General features: G+C 45.0%; 1 protein-coding gene across 1 annotated transcript in view; it reads left to right on the top strand.

Annotated features, from left to right (window-relative positions):
• Positions 1-9631: 9631 nt before the first annotated feature.
• The window catches only part of ammecr1 (AMMECR nuclear protein 1), a 60172-nt gene continuing 47695 nt past the window's right edge, over positions 9632-22108 (top strand). Inside the window, exon 1 of the mRNA XM_072662839.1 lies at positions 9632-10636. Coding sequence (XP_072518940.1) covers positions 10164-10636 — 473 coding nt within the window. The 5' untranslated portion in view covers positions 9632-10163. The remainder of the gene's footprint in view (positions 10637-22108) is intronic.

Here is a 22108-nt window from a genome sequence, read left to right as displayed (position 1 = left end):
TTCCAGAATGTTACCGTCAACCTTACAAAGCAAGTAGGTAAAACTTGCAGAGTGGTGATGGAAATCTGGCGTCCGAAATGTTTAATGCCTCTTAAATCTGCTTCACGAAGTTTTGGAAAGTTGGAATGGTTACGAATGGGATGCCTGAGGCACGCACGGCAGTGTGGTGTATATGCAGAATGGCTCTGGTTTCTTTCCCCATTGCTGTAAAGAAATCCGAGAAAGTTTCTGTGTAATTAACCACACAGTTTCACCCCTAACATCTCCCCCACTGACCCATTCACCTTTCTCCAGGATGAGTGCCTAAAACAGGCCCTTCATGCTCGGTCTGCTGGCAGCATGGTGGTGTGCTATTTCAGGCTGGATTGGTTGTCTCTTTAGGAGATGATCAGCTCCTCTTCATCAGTTTGCTGTAATTCTGCTGGTGATGGACAGATAGATGGGGTCTGAGGGGGACGTTAGACCTAATGACCTCTTGGGTTGAAGGTAGTGTGGAGAGGAACTCGTATTTTGTAACTCAAGCCGATTTCTTAAAGGGACCTGGAACAGTGTACGGTCGACGATCGTTTTTAGAAGCTGGCCGAGGTGTTAAAGCCCCTCTCGGGTTGCACCGGCTGGGGGGGCTCAGTGCCAGCGCTATATTTGAGACCCTGCTAGCCTCGCTGCTAACCAGACCGGGATGCCGTTACATTCACAATCCGCTCCCGTCGAGCCTATTTCCACCTCCAGTGTTCACGGGGTCTCTCCGTAGACGTCCCTCGGATTCTCGGTGCAGGACCGGGGCAGGCTGGCTGGTGTGATGCGGACGCCGCGGACTGCTGCACGGTAAGGACGAGGGGACTTTTACTGTGGATGCTCCGGTACCCGCTGCGGCTTCCTTCACGCAGCTCGGTGCTTTCTGCTACACTGTTATAGCAATCAGCCCCAGAGTCAGAGTCAGGAGTCATTTACAACAGTGTCCTCCACACTAACCTTAAACTGAGACCAACTGCTGTTTCTTCAGAAAGCTGCAGCTGTACCTCCAGCACAAATAGCTGTAGCTGTAGGAAAGGCTGATCAGAGCAGGGGCTGGAAAACACTGATGGGCTGATGCTCTGGTGAGTCAGGTACCAAATCTGTTGGCAGATTCCTACCTCCTGATTGTCCTGTAGAGTGTTTCCACTTCCAGGAGCTAGTTATTTCAGTGCCTGAAGCTGTGGAACTATGCCTAGATGGTACCTAGCCTTTTATTTTAAACCCCATCTTCACAGTAGAGAGGAAAACAGATGTGAAGAAATCATTCCAGGTCATTTCAGGCTGTTTTTGTTGTTGTTTGTTCATTTAATATGGTTTTTCCCTCCGAAAACGAAAAACGAAGAGCCGAGATTCGTTCTGACTGTAACAGCGTGCTTGTTCTTCCGAGTTGATTCAGGGTTTGATGGACGTAGTTACACAGATGCTAGCAGGACGTGGTCACCTACAGCCTTTGACAGCACTTGGACGTTCCTCCAGATTCATCTTAAATCCTGTACGATTCACTTTCCACAGTTTGACCGTGTTTCAACCCAAAGTAAACCTCAAGTCTAGTCCTGCTGTTCCCTAAGGAGAATTAGGACTGAGGGCTGTTGACTGTTCTAGTGGGTCAAATAGGCCTAGTGCTCCATAATGAAGCTGTTGAACTGGCCACACTCAGATTTGGACCCGTGCCCCGTGGAGGGTGCGAGGTTCTGTGCTGTGTTGTGTTCTGCTTGGACATGAAGCACAAGGTTAGTGCTGAATTCATTTGGAGTGAAATGTTCAAATTGCAAGGAGGCCAGGACTGAGTCTAGGACTGAGCCAAACGCCGCGCCCTTCACCAAGCAACTTTTCAAGCCATTTGCAGAGTCTTGCTAGAGTTGCAGTGCGCTCCTATCATCTCATCGTTTGGTGTAAGGGCATTAGGACAGCTCATCTTGACATTCCAGTAAAATCAATATAATTCATGTTATCACAAGGTTCTAGTCTTGCCTCATGCAGATTGTGACATGGACATTGTGAATAACCAATAGCTGAGCTTTCTCCAGCCCCAAACAAGACCTTTCAGTCCCTGTTCATTTAACCAGGGTCGTATCCACATTCTGCAGCATGTTTTTTTTTATATTGGGGTTTGTGGCCAAAAGCTGCTTCTGCTCCATTGTGCCACAGTTTCTCTTCTTGTAAATTCCCACCAGGAGCATGGTGAGGAAACAAGCTCAAAAGGAATCTAGCTGCAGTTTTGCAAATAGTGACCCGGCAAGACCCCTTAAGTCATAGTCTGGTCTTGTATAGTTGCCATTAATGTTTTCCTGTTATACATGTCTAGAAACTGAAACCATGACAAGTGTACGTTCAGGTGCACATCGTAGCTTGAGTCTACACTACTCACATGAAACTAATGGCCTAAACCTCGCCTAAACAAGGTTTAAACCATGGCCATGTACATGAGCCTACAAAAAGAGCAGGTCCTCCGGTTGTATCGAGATGTCAGAGTGAGGAGTTGCAGCTATCACTCATCTGTGAGGTAAACGAATTTACTCACTTTCTATTCTGTTCAGAGCAAGGTCCGTGAAACTCGGATGTCTGTGCAGCTGATTGAATTTGAAATGAGGTTCCGGATTATCTGATGTCTCTTTCCAGTTAGTCTGATGACGCAAAAGACTGTAAACACCACTGCTGATGTAGTTCTTCATTGGAAAAAGGTGCGGATAGATGCTGAGCTTTGTAAACACGCTGCGAACAGTAGGCTACAGAACTCGGAGAGGTGGGAGAGGTTGAAAGGTCGACAAGTTAAATGTTTAATGCTTGTAAGCTGCAATTAAATCATTTAATTATTTGAATTAATTCATTATCATTTCCTCTCATAGCCAAAGGAACTTTGGAGACGGATCAGGGGCTAAGTATGGAAGTGTGCCTGAGCGCCAGAGGCGAACCGTTCCTCAAAAAGCACAGCAGATAGGATAGTTAGGCACCTATAGAATTCTTATATATCCACATACAACCACCTTTTAAGCTCACAGCAGTTTAGCCCCTCTCATTTACACTGCAGTTATACAGTGTAGTAGGCCGGACTGCGTTTGAATGAGGCAGTACGGGGAAGCCAATCAGAAAAGAGGTTGTTTACATATCAGTCTTAAAGGCACGATATGGAAAATGACAGCTTTAAAGTGGTAACGCAACAATGAATTACAACTGTTGTCAACTTTAACCTACGTGAACCTGGGTGGATATGGGCTGTTTAAACCTGTGAACATACAGCCTGGCCCACCACCAAAAGTGCCCACTCCCTAACTGCATGAACTGCTGGCTGATAAGCATGAACAGATCAGTCAGTCAGTCGGTCAGTCGACCTCGGCAGCGGAAGTGTGTGAAATGATAGACAGTCGATTGATTGGAAATGATGACACTGAATATTCCACTTTCAAAAATACTAGTATTATCCTTTATGAATAAATGTGTTCATATCCATGTGGGCCGCTTAGAAAGACCATAAATCATGTTAAGGCACATATAGTGTACCGCAGTGGAGGCCAAGGAATTCTCTGAGCTGATGCAGTTTAGCTGGAACTGGCACCGGAACCGAGGTGGTGGTGTAATGAAAATGATATGTAGCTTCAAGAAACGTTTGTTCAGAAAGCCTAAATTAGACCAAGTCTCCCCGTTTCTGCGTAGCTCGTAACTTTCAATCTGAGCTGGCGTTTATTCAGAGGAGGTCGCAGGCCTTAGTGAATTGGACTTATGAAGACTTATTAAGACTGTTTTATCCACCTTTATGTAATAATGAAAGTATGAGTCAAATCTAACCTCCACTTTGGTCCTGGAGGTCACTCCTGCACAGTTGAGTCACTACCCTGCTTTGACATGTCACAGATACAGGTCTTATTCCACTGTTTTGTTTGGGTTGGCACCAAAAGGGTTAAATTTCTGGACCGCCAAACGGAAAATTGTTAGTTCTCTCATTGTTTAGGATTTCAGTAGCAGGACTAAAGGCCTTGCACCGTAGATTAAAGCAATGCTATGTAGCATATTTACCTTTAAAAAAACAGCTTTAAACTCATGTAAATTCCCACTGACTTGTAATAAGAAGAGTAGCTCCTCTATCGCCGTAACTCCAGACTCAGAATGCTGCTACTGCACAATGTAAGTGTGGAAAAGTGGGCAGGACAACGCTCGCGAGTACTGCGCAACACTGTAACTGGAAGTATTTACTTGTAAAATTCTGTAATATTAAGCCACCACAGTGACGATTCTGTATCTCGCGGCTTGTCCAGAAATGCGTGTCCCATAGCAGTGGCTCAACGCGTAAATTATACTTCCCAACTGTAGAGAAGCCCAGAAGCAAGAAACACCAATTATCCATAATGCTGCTTTAACCACCAAAATAAGTTTTTTTTTAAAAAGTGATGGTGGAATCAACCAATCACACACAGATCAGCCTAGTCAGACTTGGGTTAGTTGTTAGAAAAAGATATTAGCGTGCCAGGACTACTTAGTAAAAGTGCTACATGCATGGTATAATGTATGTAATTGTCTTTTGGAAGCTTCATATGTCTGTGTTTAATCTGAAATGGCAGAATGGCCCAGTGCTTTGCTGTTAGCTTAGAGCTAACAATGCTAGAATCCCATTTGAGAGCTTAGCTTTAACAGTCACTGTTACCTTTACTGTATTCTCATAGTTTATTGCCCACATTTACTCAAGGTAACACAGCAATGTGAGAAACTCTGATTATCAGCTAATGCAGTTGTTCATATTTTAGCTGCTATTTAAACCAGGGGTGTCCAGTCTTAACCACAAAGGGCTTAGTGTGGCCATAGGTGTTCACTCCAAGCAAGCAGAGGCACGGTTAAGTGTAGTGCAATCTACATTATTTACTACTACTACTAATAATAATAATAATGCAGTATTTACCCTAATGTAAAAAAAATTGCCCTTCCGTAAAAAACAGAAAAGAAAATATACTTAATTGTTCAATTTTATTGGAACATTTTTCCATATAGTGAGCATACTAACCACACTTCGGGAACTCTCAAGTGGTCATCCATGACTTCCTGTTTCACATGGGTATAAATATGAGGTTACGCACATGCCAAATGCTCTTAGTCATCCAAAACAATGGGGAATATCAGATAATATATAAAATAAAAATGAGACAAATAGTTGCTTACCGTTTTTAAAAAAACGATAGAAAATCATCCATAAATATTAGTGCATAAAATACTCACCTCACACAGTGGGTCCGTATTTAAGCTGGAGCTGTGATAACCTTGCATCGTCCCGCAGGCAGGTTTATGCTGGCCCATTGCCCCATGAGGAGCAGCAAAGCCTTTTCCAAGGACAGACAGAGAAGACTGCTGCATTCTGGGGTCACCAAGTCTCCAAAAGTATGTTTAGATGCCACCTTCATGCTTTCCAAAAAAAAAAAAAAAAAAAAAAAGACTCCATGGTCATCAAACCACAACTGCAAGCGGTTAGAGCTGAACTGCACTGGAGCCAGGTCCTTTGGTCAGATGAGGCTCTTTTAGAGCTCTTTGGCAACAACACCAGAGGCGGGTGTTAAGGTCAAGCAGAGAAGAATGCTGGGGGATCTGTGAAGATGTGGGCCTGAAGGCATTGTGGACATCTATCCAATGTCAACCGGAGAAGGACGGGTTTCTTCCCCTTGCCCTAAAGGACCTCTTGCTTATCTCTTGCTTCTGGCTTATTGATAAAGTCTTGTGACAAAGCCTGTTGTGAAAAGTGCTATAAAAATAAATTGGAATAAAATGGAATGGATTGAATTTCTTAGATCAGATTCTCTGAACCGTGGTTAGATGTTCCAGCAGGACAGTTTTTCAAGGCACATTCAAAGGAAGTTTGAAGTTTCACTGACCACATAATCAGTTTTGCAGTGGTCATCGCAGACCCCCTCTTGGCAAAAGGACGGTTCATTAAATAATACCAACGGTGCAAATAATCCTGTCAAGCTTGGACTATATGGGCTATTTTTGCATAGGTCTAAAACCTCAGTTTCTTTTTTTAGAAAGCTGAGCAAATAAAGTATTATGAAAGGAGAAAGTTTAGTTTGGGTCAATAAATGAGACCTTCTGGTGGGATTGATTTAACATTATAATCAATAGCACATCTCTTGCTGTTTCCCCCTACTGCTTACGCCTTGCTGTGTTCACCTATAATTAGCCTGGCTCTCCATCGACTGAACATTAGATAACGTCACTGGCTGTTCCATCAGCTTTGCATTGTGAACCAACACCAAGCATAAGTTACAATGTTCATTAGAATATCATGCTTACAGCGCTGCTTCTAGCCTGGATCCATGTCCACTTCATTCACACACTGACAGGGCCACCCATCCCTGCTTTGGCCAGATGAACTTACTACCCCTGCAGCACGAACAGACTTGGGTTACGCTGTAAAACAAAGCTTTTATGAAAGGGTTGAAGGTGCCCTGTGGCTTCTCGACAGGCCTGGAGGCTGCCTGTGTGTGTTCGGTTTAACCTGTTGCCCCCCCCGTTCCTCTCAGCTGAGCTCAGCAGAGAGAAACACTAGCATCATCCTTTTACAGCACTGACTCGGCATCGGCAGCATGTCCTGAAAATGGTAGAGACCTAATTGCTTTGTGAGTGTGAGCATGTCTCCATGACCCTGCCATCAGCATATTCAGGGGATTTCATCTATATCTGCTTCCATATAGATGAAACTATATGAAACTGGATGAATGTATAACTCTAATGTGATTTTGCAAGAAGGTAAACAATGTGTGTAGAGGGATAAAAGAATGAAAGGTCACGTAACATTTTATCATTAAAATCCTTCGAAATACACATTTAAATATGATTTTTAAAAAAAGAAATGCATATTTCAGTGGTTGAGATGTAAATAACAAAGTTATTAAGAGTGGTTTAGTGTGAAAAGGTTCACTGTAGAGTAACTAACAGACTATAACACAGATATAACTCTTTTATTTACTATCCAACCCCACCAGTGCATCAGTGTGACTGAGTTTTAAATGTAGGTCTAATGTTGATGATGCTAACAGTGGTGGCGGCAGGCACAGATTTCATAGCACACTGTTAAAAGTATAAGATCCTTAAGGAACTTTTGGAGGCTCTTCAATTTGAAACAGTAGAAGCTTCAAAAAAAGGTGCTTAAGGTGCTTTGAGGAATGTTTTGAGGAAACCCTGGAAGGTTTCTCCAGAACTGTATATGTATCTTCCTCTAAGTCTCCAAAGCTTAATTTAGATAAACGTGCAGTAAAGGTTGGCTGAGCAAACAACAGACACCCCTATTTAGCAGGACCATCATAAGAACAGTTAAGTGTACAGTAACAACACCATGCAACCACAAAGCCAAACCAAGCTACTATACGATAAATGATGGCACTATCTGACTGATACGCACAATCAAGACATGAAGGCATGAGAGCATGTAGCACGTTGAGCAAGTTTGCTGGATCTGGAAGACCAGATCTCACACCAGATCCTCAAAATTACAGGCCACTAAAAGCAAGGATCATTAGAAAAAATAGCCGCTGTTAAACTGTACCGTTTTATTTTCTGACCCTAAGCTTAGCATATTGGTATAGGCTGCTGGCGCCAGTGGATGGTAAAATAGCGGTAAATCTTTATTTAAAAAAGATATATATTCTTTGGGGGCTGTTTTGCTTTACAGTGCCCAGCACATGCCCATCCACCATGAATACTACTGTAAAGCATCTCAAGCATCCATTTACATTCATGGAAGTCGGCTCACGTTCTTATCCAGAGTGACTTAGAGACGAATCATGTTGCACAGGTAGGCGAATGGTGCATTAGGAGTCCTGCCCAAGGACTTGGTGTAGGAAGGTTGTACTTGCCTAGCCTAAACACCATCTAACCCTAGTCTGCCACAAGGTAGGAACATCTGGTTCTTCTCACCACCACTGTAAACAATTCAGTGAATCCGCAAGTGTAGAACTTCACACCAAACCACTCTGAATAAACGTTAACATCTCAACCATTTAACTGTGCAAAGACAAACTGGACAACGCTGTGGAGTGTCCCTTTCCATAAGTTATGTGTATGAACAGTTTACAAGTGTGGGGGTGTCTCACTGTGCGAAGTGGGGGGCTAGGGGAACTCTTTAGAGGGCCAATCCAAACTTCTTCAGGGGCTTCACGACTTTGACACACCACTGAAGTCTTCTTGGTCTTCTTGGTTATCTGCAGTGTGAGGTTAACACTGTGAGAAAACACAGATAAGGCAGGGAGAGCTTGGAATAAGGAATAAGGATCACTGCGTGTGTTTCTTAGACTCGGTCTTGGGTTTTGGCTCCAGCCTAGTGTCATTTGAGAAGAACAAAAAAAATGTTTCAGTTAAAAGAAAGGGGACATTTACAGCAGATGAGCTCCTCGTTTTCTGTGAGCAGGAAGGGCTGCAGCCTGCCTTGGTGCCCTGCGAGCTCTGGTGAATAATAATGAATGGTGTCTGTAGTCTGACATTATGCTACACTGGGGCTGTTTGAATGAATAGGGAACACGCCAGGACATCCTCCCTGTTCAGTCGCTGGGTGCTGAGCACACATTTGGCTGTGCAGCGGCGCTGCTCAGGCAGGCTAACGGCTAGCGCTAGTCGGTTGGTAGCTGGTAGCCGAGGCTGTGGAGACTCGCCTTTCCTGACTCGTCCTGACTCTGCTCTCTGTCTCTCCCCCTACTAGGATGAAGGCGGGCGAGGACACACCGCGGACTGATTTGTGCACAGTTCACTAAAGGAAGATACGAGGGACGTCGCTGGATGAACAGACGGCTCCGTGAGAGGATTCAGCCTCACCATTTTTTTCTCACGTAGTCGAGATTGAGAATACTGATTTGCGGAGCGGCGAGGACTACGCCAGATGCGTAAGAAGTGGCCGTAAACTACGTTCTGGATTCTGGTTTCGACGTGGAGGAAGTGAATACGGCTCTGGCGGCTTCGGGATGGTCGCGTAGGACCCTCTTTCTCCCCCCTCCTCCACATTAACTGCAACCGGGCTTTAATGTCAGTCGCTGGGACTGGACTAGCGAGCACGGCCGGGGGGAGAGCGTCCGGCGCCTTCTGATGGACGGGGTGTCTCGAGCCGTTCAAAACCAAACCAAAAAATGTGCCCTAATAAACGGATGGCAACGTTAAAAAAAGCCGTGGAGAGAAAACTTCCCAGTTTGCTTCTCACAGTGGGCTTACTGTAAAAAGAGCCGTAGGGGTGAAGGTGGGGTGAGCCGGGGGGAGGTGGGTGTAATACTGCGCACTGAGGGGACGGCCGGTGTTTCGCTGGGCTTTGCTGAAATGACTCGCGTCTCACTGGCGCTGTCAGGAAAGCCGAACTGCAGCGGGGTCTGAAAAAGCTGTGCCATCCTAGCTGCGGAAAACTTGGTATTCGGAGCTCGACCCGGGCGTGCGCCGAGGGGGGAAGCCGGCCGCCTCTTTCTAGCCAAGGTCGGATGCAAGTAAACAACCGATAGAAAGCACTAGCCGGGGCGTAGCGAGCCGTATGGGTCCTGCGTACTCAAAGAGCCCCCGACTCCCACACGGGAAGAGCTGAATCTGTGCCGTTAAGGAAGGGGGTGGACCGGGGAGAAAGGGGGGGGGGACGGTTTGCAGTGTGACGGCCGTCTCGCCTCGCCTCGCTCCGCGTCCCTGAAGCCTCGACTTCCACGCCCTTGTTTTTTTGATTGTTTTTTGCACACTGTGGATGTCTGCGCGTTTTGACGGAGAGCCGTGTTGCGAGTTGATGCGGCGAGGGGCCTGCTGCCCCCCTCAACAACACCGCGGGTCCGTCCAAGCGTTGGCTTTGCAGAGGTTCGCAGCTGGCCGCGTGCTTACGGACATTGCGTACGACCGCTGCGTACGTTACGGCCGTTGGAGGGCGGAGAAGCTCGGGTGACATTGCAGAGTCTCTCCTCTGCGTTCGTAGTCCCTTTCCCACACACACACACACACACACACACACACACACACACACACACACACTCCTTAGCCCCCTCACCTCCCCCCTCCACCACCCCCACCCCTGTTAAAGCTACTCCGGGTGTTACGCTCGTCGGACGAGAGCGGGAGGAGGGGAGGAGGGAAAGGTGGAGCATCGTCCGTCGTACGCCCTGACGCAGTGGGACTTTTACGTGTGGTCGGCGTTTCCCCCCGCCCTTCCCGCGGTGACGGTGATGGGTCGGAAGCGGTGTGTCGGTGCAGATTGTTCGAAGATGGCGGCCGGGTGCTGCGGGGTGAAGAAGCAGAAGTTGTCGGGATCCCCCGGCTCGGGGGGGCCCGGCGGGGCGGGGAGCGGGGTGGCTGGGGCCGGACACTGCGGATCGGACTTGGGGATCGGGTCCTCCTCCACCGTGGTGGCCGGCGGCGTGAATCGGGTGAACGGCCTGGGGGGTCCTGGGGGTAGCAGCAGCAGCAGCGGCGGCGGCGGCGGAGGCAGCAGCGGCAACTCCACCGCTCTGTCACCAACTCCGGGAGGCTACAACTCCACCGGCCTCTCGCCTAACCTCAGCCCCGGTCCTGGCTCGGGAAGCGGGGCCAGGAAGATGGTAGTGTCGGCGGAGATGTGTTGCTTCTGCTTCGACGTGCTTTATTGCCATCTATACGGATACCAGCCTCCCCGAACACCCAGGTTTACAAACGACCCCTAGTAAGTAGCACGATGGCTAAGCTGGCTAAACTAGCAGCTAGTGATGTTCTGCCTCTTTGTCAGCCGAAGGAAGCGAAGTAGTTTAACCGCACTGTCGCCCCGAAGTCCCGGGGTTTGCCTGCTGTTCGGTAAAGGCTGACACGAGTCACCACGACTAAAGTCGACTTGGTTGTCAAATGATTTAAATGCCTTTCTCTTTGGTGCTAACTTCAAACTTCTGGGCTCAGGTGTAGATGGCTACTGGAGATACCAACCCCCTTTAGTTTCGGCTATTTCCCCTGGAAAAGTAACTTGGACAAACTTGTCCGATTTTCTTTATTTACTAAAGCTTCTGTCATGTTAACATGTTATTGAACTGTGAATTGAATTGTATCTTTTAAGCGAGGTCTTGTCTAGCTAACAAATGAGTATTTTTTTATCGGCATTAAAGCGCCCCAGTTTCTATTAATTCTCTGTGGATTTCCACGACCGCTAGCATAGCTAACTACAGCTCTAAAGAGACGGCAGATTATTGTCGAGGTGACAGACTGTGGGTTTTTCTCTTTTGTGTGTTCTAGCTAACTAATGCTCTGCTGGCTGTCTGTATTTATTTATTTATTTATTTTTACAGTAAACTGACTGCTGGAGCCGTTAGCTAGCTCGCTGGCTAGCGACACACGGCTAACGCCAGCCCCATTAGCTAGCACTAGCTCTCTCGCTACAGATGGCTAGCCTAACGTTAGCGGAGCTCGCTTGGCTACGAACATTAGCCAACTAGCTATTTGTTTTTCTTCACATTTATTCATTCAGCGTCGAGTTGTCAATTGCACTCCTGAAATGACACACTCGCCACAGGTTTTCCACCAGGCCTCTCATTTTTTCGTCTATCATTCAGTCCACTTTAAAGCAGTCAGAAGGTTTATCCAGCTAGTTGTGCGGCTAGCAGCCATGAGCTAGGTATAGCTAGCTAGCTAGCCAGCTAACGCTTAGCTAACAAAGCCGAAGTTGTTTACGGTGCCTTTAACAGGAGGGCAGTGTAGTGTAAAGCCGACGTCCCAGCAAGTGTACAGGTAGCCTCAGCCAAGCTTTCTACGCGTGTTTATCTTTCTTCGTTGTCTGATTTTATGTTGGTGGTTAATGCTACGCGCATCGGGTGAACTCAGTTAGCTAGCTATAGCTAAGTAATCCGAAGCTACGGTCATGTCCAGTAAGTGAAGGCTATCCTTACAGCTCAGATGAGTGACCGGTCAGATTTTGCTGCTTTGTTTGGTAGATGGCAAATGAACACTAGTGGTAATTCAGACGAGAGGCATGTGGGGCTTCCAAGCAATTCAACAGTCAACATCCAGCTAAGTTGCGGTACCAGCTGATGCGCTGGCTATGTTGGTTACATGATGAGCACCGGTCCCATCCCTCGACCCGGCAGAGCTGGAGTTCTCCAGAGTTGACTGATTACCTTTCTGCTAAACTTGGCCATTAGCTGATGAGTCGAGTATTTTAATACGTGGTGTGTTTGGGCAGGGGATAATCAAACTGACACTCCAACAACTCAAACAAACAAGTGTCGAGCACCCTTGACCTAGAGCGGCTGTGGACACGTTGTTCTCCGGCATGCAGGGGGGCTGTGATCCGCCCTGGTCATCGCGCTGTGAAGCTACGAGCCCTGGCTTGTTTTGGTTGTAAGCCCGCCTTACTGTTGTTCTACTCGCGGGTTAAACTCGTCGTGTGATCTGTACAGTCGAGGTTACCTTCTCAATAGATTAAAACGAAAAAGCAGAGCTCAAGGAATTCAGGCAGTCCAGGTACAAGAGAATTGGGCTGGAGGCAGTCCAGGTGTGCCTCAGTGTGCTTTGTGGTGCGGTTTGACATGAAGAGCTGAAACTGTGGGGTTTTGGAGCTGGTGTGAAGGTCAAAAGTCAGTAGCTTAATGATTGACTGCAGACCTTTTAAACCCGTAGTTTACTGCATTGTTTGAGGTGTCTAATATATAATAATAGTAATAATATTATAATACATTTATAGATACACAACACTGCAAAAATCTTAGGTAGACACCACAAATAGTTTAAACCTATATCTCCCAGCAGCTGTGCCCCCCCCCCCCCCCAAAAAAAGAAAAAACATTTAAAATACTTAATGAATATGGTGAAAATAATGACTGTTAAACCTAGGCCTTCACTCCTGAGCATAAAAGTCAAATAATTAAATTACCAGATTAGAAAAAGAGGATGCTCATTTCTACAAGTGCCCGTTTGGGAAGGTTGGGGCTTAATTGTGTATTAGAGAGTTAAAGCTGGTGTGCATGCTCTTTCCTATTTATTTATTTTGACAGCTCTAGTTTGAACACAGTCAGGACATTCGAAGTTGCAATTGGAGCGATTGATCCATTGGAAATTGAAGCATGTTGACGGCAGTGACAGCTGCTGAAGTCCTGACCAATGAAAGGGGTTGCTTGGCTGAATCTGCCTGGATACAACAGAAAAAAAAAGTAGAATTTTCCATTCCCATGACTATTCCCAGTGAGCCCAGCCACTGTATGGACTTCAGTTTCACTGACAACTCACCTGATCTGCTGTAACCTACTGTAGGCCCAATTAGGTAAAGTAGGTATTTAATAGGTGTTAATGGCAGTAATCTGACGCTCCTTTCCTGGGCAACTTGCACTGGAGTCGTGTTACACGAGTAGGCGCGTGTAGTGTTGGGAGTTTTACCCAAGGACTGTTTTAGTGTGGTGTGCTTGGCCTGCCAGGGTGTCGAAGTCTAGTCCCCCACAGGGAAGGTAGTAGTGTTACTCTCTATGCTGCACCAACCCTTGTAATTTTTTCGGGTGGTAATTGGTAACGCTTAAACTAACACACACACACTATGTGGTGTATATTGGTATTTATTTTAATGCATTTTTTAATGTTTTCCAGATAAATAGCTGGGTGTTTTGTAGCCCTCAGCTTTAATTTTGCTTTGTGCCAAGTTGACACCTCTGTAATATAGTTGCGATTTCTTCGGTAGTCAATTATTTATTTATTTATTTATTTATATATATTTTTTAAATGATAAATTTTAAATACACTTTACTTCGCCTTGACTTCTCCCCTCTGCTACTCACAGAGGATCTTTGATGGACTTTAGAATGGCAAGGCTCAGACTAAACTGCTGTGCTTGGTGAGATAAATGCCTCACATTTGAAGGCCCAGACTGCACAAACTGCTCCTGAGGGATCACTGTGGGGAACTTCAGAGTGCATTGGGAATTTTTCTGTGTGTACTTGACTCAAGCGTGAGTTTGAATATCAGTGAAGTGACCAGATGCTTGAGAATGAACTGAGACTTGATCACTCCAAATTGTTGAGCAATGGCAGCGTGTACTTAGTCAGCTGGTCCTGTGGCCGTGCTTCTACGAACGCATTCCTGTGCTGCCAAAAAAACCCTCAGCCAGGTCTTCTGAACAAACACACTATTGCTTTGTGGAAATAATTAGGTGGAATAATGAAGTTGGTTCTGACTTTTTTTTTTTTTTTTTTTTTTTTTTTCTTTCTTTTCTTGGCTGGAGTGAAGAGTGTGGACCCTGCTGCTAGTGTGTCTCCAGGACTCCAGTGACCTTAGTCAGAAAACTGTGCTTTCATACTCATCTCAGGGAAAACAGCAGGACCGCAGGCTCTCTTCTGTCTCTGTCAGCAGTTTGGGCACCAACGTGTTTATCTTTGTCTTGTATCCAAACAAGAAAAAGGCAAGTCATGCGAGTAAGTGAAGCCCCCCCCCCCCCCCCCCCCACACACACTTGTCTCGGTTCTTGTTGTTGAGGGATTCACAGTGTTTTCACACACTGTGGTTAAAACAGAGCATCGGAGCTGGACTGGGATGAAAATGGAGATTGGACCAGAACATCCCTAGTTATTTACACTGTAACTTATAATAGAGGGTGCTTGAAATGAGAGGTAGGCAATATGACATGAAGTTCAAGAGTTTTCATTAATTTTTTTTGACATCTGATGGGTGAAAATGGGGGGGGGTTGTATATTTGGTAGAAGGAAAAAAAACAAAAAGTTGATACACAAAATGTTTATTCACTATTTTGCTGCCACTCCAAATCCAGTTAAACAGGGCTAATCATGCTCTCTTTATAATTGGTCAGTGATATCTACAACAGGCCCAGAAGTGATGTAGTGTAAGGCTACCTGTATCACGTTCAAACAGTTATTTGTACCGTTGTACTGACCAGCCCTCCTGGAATTGTCCCAGTGTGCTTTTTTTTTTTTTTTTGTAACCCACACAGAGAGCTTTAAGTTGTAGAACTTAGATGAAAAATTAGAAATGAAAATCACTAGTTTGTCCAATCGGAGTGTAAAAATGCAGGGCTAAGAAACGGCCGCATTGATGATCGGTGCACCTCAATTGTAGTCCTTCAATTTCTCTTGTCAGATGTATGTTGACTGTGTGTCGTCTGATTGCAAATGCTCAATTATTTCATGGTAGGTTTTAGAACAAGCTTAGGATGAGCTTGAATCTCTAATGAAGGCATATTTACAGCTTAGCCTTCATCTCATGTTTTACCGTTCAGAGCAAGGAAGCGCTGGATTTCTCTGGCTGCTGTGTTCTCACCCTCTGTTTTACACTCTATCTCTCTGTCTCTCACGCAGACACACAGGGTCACACAAAAACTCCCTTTCAGTATCATAGGAGAGAGGAAGTGGGAAGCCATTGGCTTGGAGCAGGTCATGTGAGCCTCGTGTCTCAGTTTACACGCGCAGGGATTTCTTGAATTAGCCCTCTATTTATAGTCCGCTAGATAGAAGCCGGGAGCCGTAGGTCTACCAAAGGTAGTATTCTCTCGATTCCCGCAGCTCACATTTCTGCAGGTTCGCAGCTTCTTCAGACGCCAGCTCTTTGTTACCAAAGCACTCGAATTGCTGCGGAGAGTAAGGGAAGATGCGCCAGGGCCCGTGCTCTCCGGCCTGTCTGTATTTCCTCATTGTCTCAGGCTTTTGGAGGCGGATTGGCTGAAATAAAGCATTTGTTTGGTGATCGTTTCTTTTCCAGGCGCCGGCCTCTGACTGGGCACAAAAGGAAGGGGAAAAAAAAGTGAAACCCCCTCAGCTTGTGTTAATTAAAATATACGAGTGAGAGAATATCAGCAGAAAAGCATTTTTGGATTCAGGCGTGGGCACACTGGCGGCTTGGCTGCCCGTCATGTACACCGCAGGTGCTCACACACACATACAGAGCTGTGGAGGGGACCTTAACCTTTGAAAGTCAGGGGCCCCTTGAGACTAGCCAAGACCAGGATCACATCCCTTGAGAATTCCAGGAGAGAAACAAGAACATCCAAGCTCTGAATGATCTAATGGTCCATGAGAAGGCGCAAAGCTGTTGTGATGTCCCAATCTTGAAGCATTTCTTTAGGGAGCAGAGGTCACTGTGGACAGTGTTGTCTCAGAGTATGCCTTGGTGCCAGAAGGACTGCTTTTATCACCAAAGATTGACGAGGATTTGCAGTTTTAATGAGCGTCTCAGTTGTTGGCGATGTCTAATGCCTTCCCAAACCTACGATGCCGTTAGTGCTTTACGACACAACGCTTAGCCAGATCGTTTTATCGTAGCTGTTAATTAAATGACCACAAACTCTTTTGGTTTGGTGTATGTTTAGATCCCAGCAAAACTAGTTGTTTCGATACTGGCTAGCTTACTGTTTTACACTGATTTGTATGAATTGGTGGTGCAGAGGAAGCCACGCAGCTGCAGGACAATCGAGTAAATTCATTAAATATAATGTAGTTTGCAATTTGGAAAGGGTAAAGGCTTTTTTTCACTGTTTTCCTTGGTTGCTTTATACACTTTTAGCTTACTGTTATGATTTGCTTGAGTGTTAAACGTGTACATGGTAGAGCTGGGCGATATGGTAAAAATATTGTATAACGATATTTAAAGATATATTCACAATACACAATATTCATCAGGATAGACGTGATCACAAACAAAATGCATCAGTATTGAACTACCATCCAAACACTCCCATATTTATTCCAGTGATTTGTATTGAAATGTGCTGCACTTTATCCAGTTAAACCAGACTAATTACACTGTTTGTAATGAAACCTGCAGCTGATCTGAAGCATATGTTGTACCACGATAAGAAAACGTGTCATGGTACGCTAAAATATGTTCATATTGCCCAGCTCTAGTACATGGCCAAGCAAATGAACTAAACCAAAAAATGATCACCTCAGCAGCTGACAAGGTAGCACAACTGCCGTCCACGTCTAGACGCCGTCTATACGACTCCTTCAGTTTGGTCCGTACTCAGAGGTGGTGCTGTACCCTGCCGTTTCTCCTGAAATAACTTTCAAAAGCCCAAGGTTAGAGAATCTGTTCATTCGAGAGCACCCACGCGGCTTGGAACAGATGTTAATAAACCTAATCATAAGCATCTTATGGCTTCTTTGGCATCTTACCATGGCTATGCTTCTCTGCCACCTCCGGGTAAATGAATCTGTTCATTAGTGTTACTACATCGACTTGAATCATATTTGTTTTGATGCTGGTCTGTAGAAACATAAAAAGCTCAGTGTGAGAAAAGAGTCTGTTAGTTTTCTAATTGTGGTGGAAGTGAAGTACTTTGAGTTCCTTGTGTCTATGCCTGATGAGACTTTGAGTTTGAGGTTAATTTTTGCCCGCCTTAGCTTGTTGTTTTCGTCTCTTCATCAGTGCTGCCGTCCGAATCGTAGTTTATGTTGGTGGAATTCAGCAAGACGTACCGTCAGAGCCTCTGTGATGCAACCTAATCTTTTGATCCATTTGATGTGTCCACTGTCCATGGATTTAAGGCTCAGGATAGAATGCCTGATGCTGGGAAATGGTGCCTGGGACAGGGTGGGTAGAAAAGCTAGCTAGTCATGTTGATGATAATGGTGTTCTCTTCATACTGCATAACTTCTGTTTCTATGAAATGGTTAAAAAAAAAAAAAAAGCGGACTCTTGTCCTCTTGAAGTGTGCCAAGGATGCAATCTGCTACAGCTCCCCCTGTGAAGTCAAGTGGACTAGCTTGGATTGCACCCTTGCAGACGCGTCTTCGGTAGTTGTGCTCAGAAGGGCTTTTGGGGGTGATGTGTACAGTTTTAAAGCAGAACGGAGATTTTAATGTGTTTAATTATTCCATGTAATTTGCATTTCAAAAAGCAATGGTAGGAATTCTGTTTGTTTGGCTGCGTCAAACTTGGGTTTGTCAATATCCACTCGTTTCATACTATTGAAGTCTCCCAATGTCACTGTGGAGTAGGGTATTCCCGGAAGCGTGGTGTAGCTGGCCGTGGATTGGTCCTACTTTCTCAGTGCTTTCATGCAATGTGCAATATGTGGTGTAGCTACCATAATTCCAATCTGTTCACCACAAAACACCCAATTACCCAATTACAGATACAGCAAGTGCTATACGGCACAGCAGCTGGTGTTAGTTGTGGGAGCGACAAGGTCAAAATGCACCTCGTTCTGTTCTGTTGGTTTGGAATCGGCTAGCTAGGCTTTAGTTGGTTAGCTTAGCTTGGGTAGCATACCAAACAGTAAAGTAGAGGCTAAGCAAACGGAGGCTTAAATTACTCACATTTGGTGGATACAGACTCAAATCGGACAGCACTAAGGGGTATCTAACTTGTTCCGGTCGTTGCTGATCCTGTCATAGCACGTAACTTAAACAAGGCATTCATGGGAACCATGCAGGGTTTAGAGGATGCCCACTAGATAGACACGTAACAGAAATTTGACCATAATTTTGTGTTGGCTGAAATTAGAAATATGAAAGATTCTCAGATCTCTTGCCTGTGCCTGCTGACCATGTAACAGACTGCCCCCAGAGGCCACCTTTCCCACCTGATTGCAAGTCACAGATGCTGGGCTTCAGGATTCAAATAGCAAAAATGCAGATAATGCAGGAATGTCTACCAGCCAATTAAAATGCCATGCTTGGCTTATGATGCCTTAAGTGGTCTGGTTCCTGCATCGCGGCAGAGGTTTCCCACTAACCTAATTTCATCTGTGGAAAATTGTGATGTGATGGCTTATTCGCAGAGCTGCGTTTGGTGGAAACCAAAAAGGCCAGGATCGTTTGTTTCACAGGCCCAACCCATGGGCTTTCCCTGCGACTTAACACCCTCGTGACTCATAGCCCAGATTCTCTCCAAATCTACTCCCACTCACTTTTCATCCCTTCTCCTTAAACAGAATGGAGGTGGATCTGTATGTTTAGGGGTCCAGCTGATGCCGTTGGTGGTCCTAGTGATGTGTTTGAAAGTTTGCCAGGATGTGATTACCTGCTGGCCAATTAATGTGTTGAAACTGTAGAGGAACCATGTCTGAACCATGGCGTTCTTGTATCTGGTATTTTACACAATGATCAGCAGCTGACCGTAGTGTTAGACTCCCTCTGTTTAACTGTATGACGGCAACACAAACTAAACTGACAAGTGAAATACCCAGAGACTGAACCTTTACTATGTGAATAACACCATTGAGATATAGTGTAGTGGGTAACATCAGTGCCTTCCTCATAGCAGACAAGGGTTCAATCTCCAGCCTGGGCAAGAACACCATGTTATGCCAGTGAGAGTTCTTGGGCAAGACTCCAAATGCTGCAATCCCCCATCCCTGTAACATGATCCTTGTAAGTTATTATTGATCTGGGCGTCTGCCATGACGACGGTTCTCATCGGCCCCCTTATACGCCCATGTCCAATGCATCCTAATGCAAAAGTCGTTACCCACAGCTGCATGCTCTCCAATATGGACATCCTAAGGTCCTGATGCAGAGGTGATTTTACTAGTCGCCCTTACATTTTGAGGCCGTCCATCCAGCCATTAAAAGCTTTCGAAGACGGTTCTCATTACTCTAATGAGAGTGACGGTATTTTCAAATAAAATGTCCGAGTGATGTGTTTGACCAGGAAAAGCTTCTCGAGCCTTTCTTTTAAAGCCTTGATCTTTAGAGTGCGTGACGGATGACCAGATCCGAAGTGCTGGACGAGGTCCAAACCTTTCCATGCTTTCCGACCGGAGTAATGAGACCCTTGAGTAATGAAGCTTTTTACTGAGGACTGAAGACTGTAATGCTTTTATGTTTACGCGAGGTTAAAGAGTGCAAACAACTCACTGTTTGTCCGGAGTGATTCACTTGTTTGCCAGACACATGACCGAGTTTAGAATTCTGCCTGTGGACGAGGTCTCCATTTGTATATCTACCAACGTCTGTGATGCCCAAATTAGATGTAGTTGAACAGAAGCATCAGTTTAATTTTTAAACCCTTAATGGAAACCACTCAGTCGAAGTTATCTGGCTCCTCAGGGCCCCTGTAGAAAAGGATGCCCTATGAATATCTTCCCACAGCCTAATAAATGTCTGGTGTCATTCCTCATTATTGCTCTTATCTCAGTGTGGAAAGGGCGGTCCTAAAAGTGGGTCATGTTTACGTCAGCATACCCCTGACCAATCGCAAGGCTAACGTGGCTCTGCCCTCTCTGTGCATCCTAGAGACCTCAAGCTGAAGCTAAACCTAGTGAGCTACAACTCCAGATTGCCACTGGGGGAGCGGCTGCCCCTCACGCACCCCATCGGCTATTTAGCAACTGGGTGCCAGAATGACCGGAAGGTCCCGACGCAGCACTGTAGCTGGTGAGCTCCGCTGCCCACCACCCGCCCGTACCCTGCTCTGCCATTACAGAATGTATCCGGCCACCAATGAGGCTAAGCAGTGAGACGACAGGTGGGATGGGAGGGACGACTGGACACGCATTCACACACTGGATCACATTCATTTGAATATTATGACCACGCCCAGGCTGTTCTCAGAGTGTGCATTTTGGTGATGTTTAAGGAGTGTTTAGCATATTTGTGCTTTGAGTTTTCTGTGTAAATGTTGCTGACCGCTTCACTTTACACCCACGTTTAGTTTTATATTATTTTTATAATTCAGTATATCAAAATGCGTTCCCAGGGGCTGTGAAATATCAACCCAGTAGCAATGTTTTGTTTTTTTTGTCAATGGTCTGCCCATGTCATTGTGGAAACTGGAGTGTAGCTGTGGGGATGCACAAGAAAATGCTGTTTTGAACATGTTGGGTAATATGAGATGTGTCCAGGAATGTTAGCAGCGTAACAGGGTGGTGAGCTAGTGTGTATTTTAGTGCTCGTTGAATGTGCAGTTTTTACTAAGTTGATGTGGGCCTCTTTTACTCCACTGCTAGCTCGCTACATTGCTTGCTAGTTTTCTGACCGTCTGGTCAGAAACACCAGTTCTTCAGGTGGCATGAAACTCCCTAATGGGTTGTATAGGGTTGTATCACTTTCTTATTTAACGTAGGCCCTGGTGCCACATCTCACAAGCTGTTGCTAATCCATTTTACTAATGCTAGAGCATGTTTACTTTCAGCTCTGGTCTTCCCAGCAAATACAAACAGTCCACCAGTGTAATCAACCCTTGCTAAATGTTAAACCAGTGTGTGCTGGCCTATACTGGTACACACACCACCATGCCAGTTTAAATAGGTATTCGGTCTAATATCTGCTGTCAGTAGATATTAATAGTCAATCCTGATGCCATCTCGTACATGGTGATGAATGGGGTATATTAATTCCCTGCTTTTCTACTGTGTACATTCATCTTTGTTAACCAGAGTTGTTAATAATAATAATAATAATAATTTTAAAATAAATAATTAAATAAATAATACAGAACAACTTTGCTCATCCAAATGTCCCACCATGGGCGGAATACTGGTAACAGCGCCACATGGTAATGGTAGAATTGTACATCCCTCTGAACGTCACACATTGGTGTGGTTGTTCTCCATTTTCAGGGTATTCCATCATGCCTAAAGTATCTGTAGGACACTGGAGGATGTTTTTCAGTAGCAATGCACTCACACCCTGGTGTGGTTTAAACTCAACGCAAGTGTAATACGAGGGTATTGACCGTCTTGTTTGGTCTGTATTTAGGCCCAAACTGGGCCGACTTCACCTGAAACTCTTAATAACCGTGACCATATTTTTCTCACCAACCTGTTTATGCTGATTAAGTATTTATTTATTTTTTTTACATAACTGACATTAACAGTGACCTTAACAATGTGAACAATGTAACCATATGTTTCAGTATGCTGAGGGGGGGAAAAAAAGACACAATCGTCCATTCAGATGTTTTATTTATTTATTTTTTTTTATTTATTTAATTTATTTATTTTTTTTTACTGCTTCACAGCTGTGTTATAAAACTGTTTTAAAGTCTGGTGCACTCATGTGTGAGCACTAATTCTTCTTAGCAGAAAGGGTGTTAAGAGGAATTTTCATAAACCAAAATAAAATTTGCTGTTTAAACAAATAAAAGGGCTGAATTTGACTGCTGTGTTGCTATAGACTGTCTTGCATATGGTTGCGGTCATAAAAAAAATAAAATAAAATAATAAATATATATATATATGTCATTTTGGGTAATTTCTTTGGTCCGTTCAGCATGA

The sequence above is a fragment of the Salminus brasiliensis genome, chromosome 18, assembly GCF_030463535.1.
Source record: "Salminus brasiliensis chromosome 18, fSalBra1.hap2, whole genome shotgun sequence".
In the NCBI taxonomy this organism is placed as follows: Eukaryota; Metazoa; Chordata; class Actinopteri; order Characiformes; family Bryconidae; genus Salminus; species Salminus brasiliensis.
The sequence above is the reverse complement of the archived record's forward strand: the minus strand, read 5'-3'. Positions and strand labels throughout refer to the sequence as shown.